We start from the raw sequence: 13,159 nt of genomic DNA, 5'->3' as shown, positions 1-13,159 counted from the left end.
GTGAAAATGTAATGTTTGCATATATTTTTCTGTATTATCACAATCAAGGAGGGGGGGGGGGGCGATAAATATGGCCATGAACATGTGTGTTTAGGTTATTGCTATGTGTCGCTCGTTAACAATTTGAACTTCATCTTGAAAACTATATGGTAAATTGTCACTTGGCAAGACAATGTCGAATTAATTAAACATGTTCTTTTTTATGAAATATATTTTAATATCCTGTACTTTGTATACTGTGGAAAAAACTTGCATGCATTTTGGGTGCATTATGAATAAAACTCTTGAGTACAGTACAGGCAACGCGGATCCCGTGTTTCCCGCGCCCCGTCACGGTATAAACACATCGAGGTGATCGGCCAGGTGAGACAGGTATCCCGCGTTCCCATCACGGTAAACTGATCATCTACTTGTCCCCGTCACGGTAAAATTATCGATGGAAAAGTATCGTATACAAGCGGGAGTTATCTCCCCGAATGACAAATAAATTGCATGTTAATTTATATTTAATGACGATATTTAACCAGATTTTGACAGAGATTATAATCAAAATACTTGTAATCTTTTTTAATAATTTTTTTTTATTTCATAGCTATTAAATATATTATTATAGTATTTAATTTAATACTTGTGCAGCAGTCGCAAATAAAATATTTTCGATTCCATTATCATATTTCAAGAAGGTCGTTAAAATAAAAATTATCATGAAATGATTTTAAAATTATGAATGTGTACGCAGTGTGATTGTGTTTTCTTAACAATTAAATGGTCCGCTTACATTTGTATTGTTTGTTGTTGAAGTCCATGCGTGTCAACTAATGATGAGCAAGTGATTCAAAATCAGGGCTTCCTATGATTAGCAACCCGGTATTTTTAGCACGTTCGGTTCATTTCTTTCAAGGTCTTCTACGTGTAAAGAACATTTTTGTGTATTCACGTTTTAGTGATTTTGTGTTGCGTTACTTTAAGTTTGGCTCGACGTTTGTCATTGCGCGAGGATTCCCACTTTCTAGTGCGTTACGTTTGCGACGACAATCTTCAAGTGCGAAGCCGTGTGTTCTTCAATACTCAGTCTGACTTGAATATTTAATGTGTCCCATGGAGATAAGTCGTCCACGAATCCCAGCTACAGAAGTACCGCTCCGATGCATTCTAACAATCTCCAGCTTCAAATCGTGTCGAATACGCCCCATCGTAATGCGAAAAATCAAATGAACGTGTATCTCTAACAAATAGAGAGTACGGAGCATTAGAGATACCCAGAGTTGCATAAAATTATGTAATCGAAAGATATTGTGGGTATCCCTTGTCATGTTGTCGTGATGGTGTACCAGCTACCCGCCGTGACGGAGGTTAGCGTTCGCTCGCGACCGAGCCCCCCCCCCCCCCTCTCTCTCTCTCTCTCTCCAGAATAACTAGATAATTTTTTTTGAGAATGAAATGTTGTTAAACCGTATTCCTATGTTCTTACACATTTCAAACGAATTAGGAACATGTTTTGAAAGTTTTGCTGTTGATATTTCATGCCGAAAAAAAACCATTTAAACATTTCAGTAAATGTATTGATATCATTTTATGTGTGCTTGTAATTTTATTGTATATAAAGCTACTACACATATGTAAACCCGTTTTCGGAACCTAACCTCTCTCCCCCCCCCCCCCACTCACCTCAAAGTTTTATGTCTGTCAAAGTTAACTTTATTTGACTTTAGTCCCTATTGTTTTACACAAAGGTGTGAAACTATCGCACTGACAGGAAATCACTCTACGCTTGAACGCACAGAATACACAGGAATGAGGCAGGTAGATAATCTGTGTAACGATTGACCAAGAAGAATTCTACATGTATATCAAACAATTTTACTAATAGTTATATTAAATAATTGATTCATTTTACTGCGTTCTTTAACAGTTAAATGTGTTTAAGATGTTCCTTCCCGCAAAAAACCTCCATTATTAAGTAAACGAGAGAGAGTAAAAACACAACGAATTAAACTTTCTAAACACAGTAAATCAAGCATCACGAACATTGTAAAAACTTAACTGTTAGATATACTTCTTATTTTCTTTATTAAAAATAAAACTAATAGAACGAAACTTTGTCATGGAGGGAACACGTGGTAGAACTAGCGGGCTGATTTGATTGACAGATGCAGCACGTGGACTCAAATCTGAAATTGCATGATGGATTCAATCACAGTGTACCATATTCTTTTATGAATACTAATTTTATGAATATTTAGAATTGGATATTACTATATTTTACATAAGTGTACCGCCGTGTACGTTAAATTACTCCTAAACGCCCTACCTCTCTCTCTCTCTCTCTCTCTCTCTCTCTCTCTCTCTCTCTCTCTCTCTCTCCCCTCTTCTGTAAGGTGTTGAGCGATTAGACGAAGCCGTACGCGATTTAAACTTTTTCTTTTGTCGTGAATAGGTGTGAAAACCCTCAAGGGCATGTCGTCTTCTACCCTTTAGTTTGTTAATCACTACATGTATACACAGAAAATGACCGTGACTTAAACTTTATATGTATACACAAGAACGCATACTGACACGTTATTATTCAAGGCGCTTTAAAGCAGCACCAACTTTATATTTGAATGATAATTTTATTATTGAATGGAAAAAAATATTTGATAGTTGATTCCCGACATTTGTTCATTTCTCAATTTAAAACATACACATGTACTGACAGTTTACGGCGCTATGCGTGTCAACTTATAAAATGAGAAGATGAAATTGCTCTGCATTGATACGATGAAATAATTAATTTTAAGAGTGTTCTAAAAACAGGATTAACAACTAATAGAAATAATAACTGAAATAAGCACGTCAAATACAAAGATGTGTGTTCTTTTTTACACATCACATAATTTATTTGCGTAATGTTGTGTTATGTTGTAATTCAAATGTAGTTTCAAATTTCACGAAATTCTATTTCATAAATATTATTTATTAATTTTATATTAATATGAAGCACAATTTATTTACAATGCAGCTGTTATGCTTAAATCTGAAGTCGCATATTTAACGTGGATTTACGCGACCCGCATTGCCTGTAATGTACAGTACAGGTAAAGTAACAAGAACAAGCAGCAGCAGGAATAACGGTAAATCACACCGTCGTGGTGTCATCACGGTCGCAATCCATACCGCGATCAAAAACCGCGATGGTGTATCGCGGGAACGATAAAAATACCGTGACGGTAACGCGGGCCAATACGGGATCCGCGTTGCCTGTACTGTATACCGTAATAAAAAATGATATTTAAAGCTTGCAGGTCTCGTGTTATTAAAAATTTTGGCCGCTGGAGCTTAGGTACAGATAATCCGAGATTCCTCCCACTTAAACACACAACATCCCTTTTTATGAATGAATATTTTTCAAACAATAAAAGCAGGATAACAGCCAGAGGAGTCTCATATTAGGGTTTAATTCATAGGCACTTGTTTCTGACAAAAAAGATTTACCTTATAGTATAATAATAACACCTTGTGTTATTATACTATAGGGTAATTTTTTTCTCAGAAACAAGCGCCTGTGGTTTAATTAGACTTCAAAATGAAGCTTAAAATGCAAACATGAGACTCTGACATGTTAATCTGAGAGATATAAGGGACTCAGGTGACCGTCAAAGCCCGAGAACCTCTTGTAAGTACTTGTGCACATGTAATTTGTGTGCTATACCTTCGTTTACAAGCAAAATAAAGTAGAAGGTGCTACATTTATGAAATATATCTTGTCTTTACGATGACATAGCAGGTCGGTTTTTTTTTAAGATTAAAATTTTAGGACAGACATTGCTTCATGTAACTAGATTTATGTGCATAACATTAGGGGTAAAAGGGAAAGTTGGTAAAGGTGGAGAGGGAGAGACCTACTAGATGTCCCATAGCCACTGATTTTGGCTTGATGAAGATAGAACTTCAAATGAAACCAAAATAGATTATTGTAGAATAGTATTGCAACTTTTGTTATATTACATTGATTGTGAAATTTAAGACAATGACACGATTTTCAAAGGACATGGTAGTGGGAAATGAATTTGTGATTTTAAATTCGTAAATTATATAAATCGCACGTACCCAATTTTGTAAGAACCAGTGACACGTGCAGTGTTTTTGTACACAGAAGTATATACATATACCAGTGTACACTGGTTATCCAAAAAATTTATCAATCCATATTTTAGAGAAACTTGCTAAAATCGGCTTATCCGCAGAAAAGCCTATGTACAGGGAAATAACTGTGAATAGCAGGCCAGTTATGGGTTCTTTCTCTACTCAATATGTAAGTGACGAATTTAAGTCAAGGTTACCTAGGGGAAACAAACTTGCACATATCTCTGCGAGGTCTAGGGACAGAAACTGTTCCAAGAACATGAAATACAGACACACAGGCCTACCAAAAAATTAAATTAAAAAAAAGATAGGAAATCAATGTCAGAACAACGGGCATATTTCGTTAACATTAATATTGCGTAAGCCCTGTCTAGTGTGGTAAAAAATTATGATATTTGATAATTTTCTTGTCATTTATTACAACGTAATGTAAAATTCGGTATTTTAAACACAACGCTAAAATAATATTGAGAGCAATTCTTGCAATGATTTTTTTTTACATCTCAAAAAATGGATGGTTTGGAGAATTATTCCATATTATGCTAAAAAAAAATATTTCGTTAAAACTTTTTTTCTTCAAAATCAGTCAGATGGCTCTTTGGAACGACATTTCATATAAATAGTTCTAAAGGGAATATCATATTGACATTCTTTTTATTTTGCACTTGAGTAAAATTCTCAGTTTGTGTGCTATACCTTCGTTTACAAGCAAAATAAAGTAGAAGGTGCTACATTTATGAAATATATCTTGTCTTTACGATGACATAGCAGGTCGGTTCTTTTTTTAAAATTAAAATTTTATGACAGTCATTGCTTTATTTAACTAGGTTTATGTGCATAACATTAGGGGTAAAAGGAAAAGTTGGTAAAGGTGGAGAGGGAGAGACCTACTAGATATCCCATGATCGCCACTGATTTTGGCTTGATGAAGATAGAACTTCAAATGAAACCAAAATAGATTATTGTAGAATAGTATTGCAACTTTTGTTATATTACATTGATTGTGAAATTTAAGACAATGACACGATTTTCAAAGGACATGGAAGTGGGAAATGAATTTGTGATTTTAAATTCGTAAATTATATAAATCGCACGTACCCAATTTTGTAAGAACCAGTGACACGTGCAGTGTTTTTGTACACAGAAGTATATACATATACCAGTGTACACTGGTTATCCAAAAAATTTATCAATCCATATTTTAGAGAAACTTGCTAAAATCAGCTTATCCGCAGAAAAGCCTATGTACAGGGAAATAACTCTGTGAATAGCAGGCCAGTTATGGGTTCTTTCTCTATTCAATATGTAAGTGACGAATTACCTAGGTTACCTAGGGGAAACAAACTTGCACATATCTCTGCGAGGTCTAGGGACAGAAACTGTTCCAAGAACATGAAATACAGACACACAGGCCTACCAAAAAATTAAATTAAAAAAAAGATAGGAAATCAATGTCAGAACAACGGGCATATTTCGTTAACATTAATATTGCGTAAGCCCTGTCTAGTGTGGTAAAAAATTATGATATTTGATAATTTTCTTGTCATTTATTACAACGTAATGTAAAATTCGGTATTTTAAACACAACGCTAAAATAATATTGAGAGCAATTCTTGCAATGATTTTTTTTTACATCTCAAAAAATGGATGGTTTGGAGAATTATTCCATATTATGCTAAAAAAAAATATTTCGTTAAAACTTTTTTTCTTCAAAATCAGTCAGATGGCTCTTTGGAACGACATTTCATATAAATAGTTCTAAAGGGAATATCATATTGACATTCTTTTTATTTTGCACTTGAGTAAAATTCTCAGTTTGTGTGCTATACCTTCGTTTACAAGCAAAATAAAGTAGAAGGTGCTACATTTATGAAATATATCTTGTCTTTACGATGACATAGCAGGTCGGTTCTTTTTTTAAAATTAAAATTTTATGACAGTCATTGCTTTATTTAACTAGGTTTATGTGCATAACATTAGGGGTAAAAGGAAAAGTTGGTAAAGGTGGAGAGGGAGAGACCTACTAGATATCCCATGATCGCCACTGATTTTGGCTTGATGAAGATAGAACTTCAAATGAAACCAAAATAGATTATTGTAGAATAGTATTGCAACTTTTGTTATATTACATTGATTGTGAAATTTAAGACAATGACACGATTTTCAAAGGACATGGAAGTGGGAAATGAATTTGTGATTTTAAATTCGTAAATTATATAAATCGCACGTACCCAATTTTGTAAGAACCAGTGACACGTGCAGTGTTTTTGTACACAGAAGTATATACATATACCAGTGTACACTGGTTATCCAAAAAATTTATCAATCCATATTTTAGAGAAACTTGCTAAAATCAGCTTATCCGCAGAAAAGCCTATGTACAGGGAAATAACTCTGTGAATAGCAGGCCAGTTATGGGTTCTTTCTCTATTCAATATGTAAGTGACGAATTACCTAGGTTACCTAGGGGAAACAAACTTGCACATATCTCTGCGAGGTCTAGGGACAGAAACTGTTCCAAGAACATGAAATACAGACACACAGGCCTACCAAAAAATTAAATTAAAAAAAAGATAGGAAATCAATGTCAGAACAACGGGCATATTTCGTTAACATTAATATTGCGTAAGCCCTGTCTAGTGTGGTAAAAAATTATGATATTTGATAATTTTCTTGTCATTTATTACAACGTAATGTAAAATTCGGTATTTTAAACACAACGTTAAAATAATATTGAGAGCAATTCTTGCAATGATTTTTTTTACATCTCAAAAAATGGATGGTTTGGAGAATTATTCCATATAATGTTAAAAAAAATATTTCGTTAAAACCTTTTTTCTTCAAAATCAGTCAGATGGCTCTTTGGAACGACATTTCATATAAATAGTTCTAAAGGGAATATTATATTGACATTCTGTTTATTTTGCACTTGAGTAAAATTCTCAGAATAAATAATCCATGATCAGTTATACGTATCACCAAATTTTACATCATAATAGTGCAAAGCGTGAGAGAAATCTCTAGTTTTAGGTAAAACCCTTCATTAAATATTTAAGATACACTTAGCCTTTCGAAGAGATTGAGAGTTTTGGTGTAGCGTGGTTATCTGAATAATGTACACGAACCCCCTATCGCTGTATAAACTTTAAATACGGATTATACAGATCAGCCATCATGCACGTTTCTCAAAATCTAGGTCGTGCCATTTTCTTTTCAGTCTTTGGAACTCTCACTGCTTTGCCAAGGTAAATCCAGAATTCATTTTCAAATTCTATAATATAATTTTTTTAAACACCCTTTTTTTATATAACTGAATTAGTAACCATCTTTCAGTTGGGAGCAACTTGAAGCAAACTTGACTCGAAGTAACTTCGACCTACCACCTTGGATACACACAGGTATCTCTATCCACGTATTTGTATTATCTTGGTTTTTCTTGTGGTTCGGATTTATATAAATTGGAATGACCGGAGAAGACCGATGAAAAAGAGACCATGCTTTTAAAAAAAATAGTAGCAGAGTTTATATCATTTTAATTTATATCATTTTAAAATTGTATAAGTTATGAGAAAAGGTGGAGACGAATTTCCTATCATAATCTGAAATATTTCTTTTCCATGAAGTTCAACATTGAAAACTTTCTGTGTAGTACACGTCGTTTATCATTTTCAGGTCAAATCACACAGGTTAGGACCCAGCTTCTGTTCACCTACATCCAGTCCGTAACTCTGACGGTAGGTGACCTCACTGACTGACCCCCCCCCCCTCCACCGCACCTTTCAAGTTTCAATCATTTTTAGAATACTTAATTAACACTAAAATACTTTCTATGGTGATTCATTCGGAATATGAAGGTGGCGACATTGCAAAAAAAAAAAATAAAAATAAAAATACATAACCCATGTTAGCGTCTTCATCCTCACAACGTCAGGGGCCCAGAGTTCACTCACGACCACAAGTGGACTCAGGACCCCTGACGTTGTGAGGATGTGTTATCTTGTTCATTTTCTATTTATAACATGATTTAGTTTAATACTTGTATCGATCCGTTGAATAATACTAGTACATTATAGAACTTTTACCGTTTTGTTGAAAATAATACTAGTAGCCTTTGACTGCATTATTCATTAATTGAAAAAAGTATTTTTATCGATAATCGATCGATTAATTTGTTAATGAAAAGGAAACGAGTACATTTTGAACCGAATGAAAATACGTGAAGCGACAATTAGCAACAAATGGTTCTATTTGATGAATTTTTAACGTAGAGAAAGCTAGCTTTAATTTAAAAAGCACCTCTTCATGTTATTCGTACGAGAGTGAAAGCAAAAAGGTAGGCGAAAAAATCATGATCAACGAAACATCAAGCATTGAGTGCAACTCCTGGTCGATATTTCTCTGGTTTTTGCATTAAAGTTTCACATGCAGTTTCATAGCAACAATTCATCAGTTGGACCATTTCTATGCATTATACATATAAATAATTGATGAGAAATTTTGCAATAGTATGATCATCTATGGATTTTCAACTAACTATATAAAATTCTGAACAAAATAAATGATGTAATATTTGCACATTTTGTATGCTGTCAATGGTAACAGAATGTCAACGGCCAATCATGTTTCTCTTTATTCCAAAAGTAGGAGCTGGCCTCGTCGTTTCATCTGATACAGAAATGGGAGGACGTTCGTCTGCAATTCGACGCCAGTTCCCTGAATTTCGCGGGGAAATACGTTTTGTTGGACCTAGACAAATACGTGATGATATGGACGCCGGATAGCTACATCAGCAACGCCATATCTGAAGTTCAGCACAGCGTAACCAAACCCAATGTATTCATACGCGTCTATCCTAACGGAACTTTAGTCAAGAGTACAAGGTTGGAGACAAAATGTATTACATGCTTACTTTCCTGACATTGATTTACAGTTTCATAAATACTTAGTCTAGCTATAACAACCTCTATGTTTATCTAATTAATGATAAATTTACAGACTAACTGTTCATACGCCATGCCCTCTGACGTCACAAGGCTTTCCACGTGGTTCTCAATCTTGCGAAGTTACAGTCGAAAGTTGTAAGACTTTCTTTAAACAGATATTCCAAAACACCAATTCAATGTTAAAGCAAAACTCTTCACTTGAAAATCGACATTAACACGTTGTTTTTGTTTTTAATTGACATACAACATACTTTTCAGATACCTATTCATCAACAGAAATAAGTATGACTTGGGACCAGAAGAGTCCTTTTCGTTACAAGGGCGAGTTTTCTACCAGAGGGTTAAGTGTTACAAATATAAAACAGAGCAGCTGTAAAGACACAACAAGTAATTACATTTCTATGGCTTTGTCCCAGAAATGCATAGGACATATTAATAAAGACAACATAAAAATATCATTTTTTTTCTTCAGATGAGTACCCCTGTTTAAAATACGATGTCGGGATAGTGAGGGACTTCAGCCAATACATATTACGTATCTACGTCCCTAGCTTGTTCATCGTCATCTTGGGATGGCTGAGTATGTGGATTGACAAGGCTCAAGTCGGCGCGCGCACCAGTCTGGGCGTATTATGTGTTCTCTCCATAGTGACACAACTAGTGGGCGTGGTTTCTATTGGAAACGGACTAGACGGGGTGCTGGCCATTGACATTTGGATTGCAGTATGCATGCTATTCACCATTCTGGCACTTTGTGTCTTTGCTGTTGTTCATAACATGAAAAGGAGAAGAGATAAGACCAAAAGCAAATATCAGGTACAAAAAAAAACCTATCGCTTGTCGACCCCAGTTATAATTAATGAATCATCGTACGCAACTGGTTTACTAAGCATTTCACTTTACATGTACATGACAAATGAACATTTATTTGAAAAAAACAGTAAAAAACAAAGCATTTACCTACGGAGGTAACAGTCGTTTTCAATATAGATTTTAAATGTCTGAGCTTTAGGATTGTGTCTGTGTTGCTTAGATTTAACCATTATCGGAACACTTAATTTTTAAAGAAATAGAAGTTTGTGGACGAGTTCCGAGTGATTATTAAGCCCAACTTTTCCATTTCCAAGTTAGGCGAAAACTGTTTAATTACAGTTGTTTTAAAATCACGGTCTATTGACCGAGGTTTTGCGACGATGCTTTAAAATGCACCAACCCGATTTTTAGAAATTTTTATACAATTTTTCTCTCTGTTTGGTATTTCTTTTGTTTAATATGTGTGACAATGCAGCTGTAATTGAAATGTGTAGAAGGGTTGTACAGATCATGACGGGATGGGGCCTATAGTATCACTTTCAATGTAATAAAAACCTGAAAAATTTAATTGATTTAATTTTTAAAACACCTTCATACCCACTATGTAAGTGGACAACTGCAAAGAAATATTTTCTTAAAGCTTGGCCATAAGTCATGTACATGTATTAGGGAAAGATAACACATTTTACTTTAAATGTACAGAAAATGTGATTCATTAAATGGTACCCTTGTCACACACTTAAGCAACTTTATACCTCAAATACACCTCTAATAGTTAATTATCTGATTTCAGATCTATCAAACCTCTCATAGTTTTCATGTAAATTTAAAAAGTGTCCAGCTTTCTTTCTATTATTTAAACATTTGGTTGGTGACCATGAAGACTTATGGACCTCTTGCTTTTTTTTAAAGAATGCTCTCTTTTGCAGGAGAACTCTGAGGCTGTAGAAGGTAATGGGCGTTCTTGCTGCCAAATCCAACACGGAAAATTACAGAACATATTTAGAGTTGTCTACCCATTCTTATTCATATCATTCAACATTGGATACTGGGCATATTTCATAAACATTGACTAATGCTACAGTTTTTGCGCGATATGGAAGGAAAAGACAATTGATCTATAAATTTTTAAAAGATTCAATATAGTATTTAATTGTTTTTGTGCATGTATTAGAGGATGTATTAATTTCAAAGTTTCAAAGAAACCTAAATTCACGGAGTATGGTTCCATCAGATTGCTTGGCCTTTTGAACAGTGTTTCTTGCGTCGACTTAATATTTCAATTAATCAGTTTTTATTCTTTAATTTTCCATTTGCATTTGTATTATTTTCCATTTGCTCTGCATAAATTTCATATGTAAACTAATTCATCTGTATTGTATCTTAAGGATTGTTCAAGGAAATTTATGTAAAAAGGACCAAATTGTTGTTTACTCCTTAGAAGAGAGCATAAAAAGTTTTGAAAATAATTATTCAGCCCTAAGTATTAGTAGTTTATCACCCACATGCACATAGTGCTAATATCGATTTCACTGTTTGTAAGAGTACATGTAGATGTTCACTTATCCCTGGAATATGGAGGGTAATCGTGTTCATAAATCCAAACATGTAAACTTGTAAATCCGAATATACAATCGTGTTGATGTGTGAGCCTGAGTATGAATGAGTGTAGTTTTGATCGTATAACCTAAAAAAAACTCAGGGATAAACATTTTAGAGTTGACCCCACAGGCCTTCAATCTAATAAGATGCTTAATAGCAGCTGTAAAATGCTGTTTGTTAATTACATTTAACCTGCTACTATAATACACACTTTCCATCTGTAATCTACGAAAGACGAAAAGGGCCACTTCAAAAAATATTTTTATCTCGTAATTACGAGAAAAGATCTCGTTATTACGAGTAAATTATCTCGTAATTACGAGAAAAGATCTCGTTATAACAAGTTAATTATCTCGTAATTATGAGAAAAGATTTCGTTGAAACGAGAAAAGATCTCGTTATTACAAGAAAAAATCTCGTTTTTTCGAGATAATTTTCTCGTAATTACGAGAAAGATCTCGTTATTACGAGAAAAGGTCTCGTTATTACGAGTTAATTATCTCGTTATTACGAGAAAAGATCTATCTAAAATGGCACGAATCATTATTCTATTCTTTTTATGTAAAGTGTATGAACTACTGCAATGTCTATTGATATACACATACTTAGCATAATCATCGTTTAAAAGCGTACGCATAATTTGATATAAAATCGGACCAAGCAGTTTTAAAGAAATTCCAGAAGAAGTAGCAAAGCAGATTGATTAGTAAATTCATTGAACTATTTATCAATAATTAAGAAGGACACGTGTAATTTGTTTTCAGACTCCAATATGTTCTCATACAAAATCAATTAATTTCAATATACATGTAGGTTTTGTATGAACATATAAAAAACAAATTCGGTAAATCCTGTATATCCATATCCATGACTGAACTATATAGTCACTAAAGATATCTGTAACTAATAGAATTGTGTTTTTACGACTATAGGACTACCCGGTATTTACTTCGGAGTGGGATTATAATATATATATAAGTTGAATAGTAAAATTACATGAAGTTCTTTCCTTTTCATTTTGATCTGTAGAAATTAATGAATAATGATCGTTGTTATTTTAAAATATTAATCAAAATTGAATCAATGTTTCTGGAATGAAAAAGATACACTGAAAGGGCGATCCAGTCGAATTCTTTTCAGAAACGCACTATTTTATATAGATCTATTATAGTAATAACGATATCTTTTCTCGTAATAACGAGAAAATTTAATTGGAATAACGAGATCTTTTCTCGTAATAACGAGAAAATTAACTCGTAATAACGAGATCTTGTCTCGTAATAACGAGATCTTTTCTCGTAATAACGAGATAATTAACTCATAATAACGAGATCTTTTCTCGTAATAACGAGAAAATTATCTCGTAATAACGAGATCTTTTCTCGTAATAACGAGATAATTAACTCGTAATAACAAGATTTTTTCTCGTTATTACGAGATCTTTTCTCGTAATAACGAGATAATTAACTCATAATAACGAGATCTTTTCTCGTAATTACGAGATAAAATTTTTTTTTTTTATGTGGCCCTATTCGTCTTTCGTAGTAATCCCTGCATTTGTATTTCCGTTTTCTGAAATGTAACAAATTGACAAATGTAAAGTCTACAAGTTTGTCGAATTTTGACATGACCATAAATGGAAACAGTGACGTCACTGTTAGAAAAAGGCTAGCTGC

The 13,159-nt window shown here is 33.7% G+C and overlaps 1 protein-coding gene across 1 annotated transcript; it reads left to right on the top strand.

Annotated features, from left to right (window-relative positions):
- The first annotated feature begins 7,050 nt into the window (after positions 1–7,050).
- LOC128191761 (glutamate-gated chloride channel alpha-like) lies at positions 7,051–11,330 on the top strand. The gene is made up of 8 exons (XM_052864019.1): positions 7,051–7,370; positions 7,459–7,523; positions 7,798–7,859; positions 8,770–9,005; positions 9,121–9,203; positions 9,327–9,455; positions 9,541–9,884; positions 10,811–11,330. The coding sequence occupies exons 1-8, from the start codon at positions 7,300–7,302 to the stop codon at positions 10,955–10,957; spliced, it is 1,137 nt and encodes a 378-aa protein (XP_052719979.1). The 5' UTR covers positions 7,051–7,299; the 3' UTR covers positions 10,958–11,330.
- The last annotated feature ends 1,829 nt before the right edge of the window (positions 11,331–13,159 follow it).

This window comes from Crassostrea angulata, chromosome 7 (genome assembly GCF_025612915.1).
Source record: "Crassostrea angulata isolate pt1a10 chromosome 7, ASM2561291v2, whole genome shotgun sequence".
Taxonomy (NCBI): domain Eukaryota; kingdom Metazoa; phylum Mollusca; class Bivalvia; order Ostreida; family Ostreidae; genus Magallana; species Magallana angulata.
The sequence above is the reverse complement of the archived record's forward strand: the minus strand, read 5'-3'. Positions and strand labels throughout refer to the sequence as shown.

Bases quoted from the DNA above. Each gene is read 5' to 3' on its own strand.
- LOC128191761 (XM_052864019.1), top strand. From the start codon at position 7,300: ATGCACGTTTCTCAAAATCTAGGTCGTGCCATTTTCTTTTCAGTCTTT. The intron at 7,371-7,458 runs GTAAATCCAGAA...ACCATCTTTCAG, and splicing joins ACTCTCACTGCTTTGCCAAG to TTGGGAGCAACTTGAAGCAA. The intron at 7,524-7,797 runs GTATCTCTATCC...TATCATTTTCAG, and splicing joins ACCACCTTGGATACACACAG to GTCAAATCACACAGGTTAGG.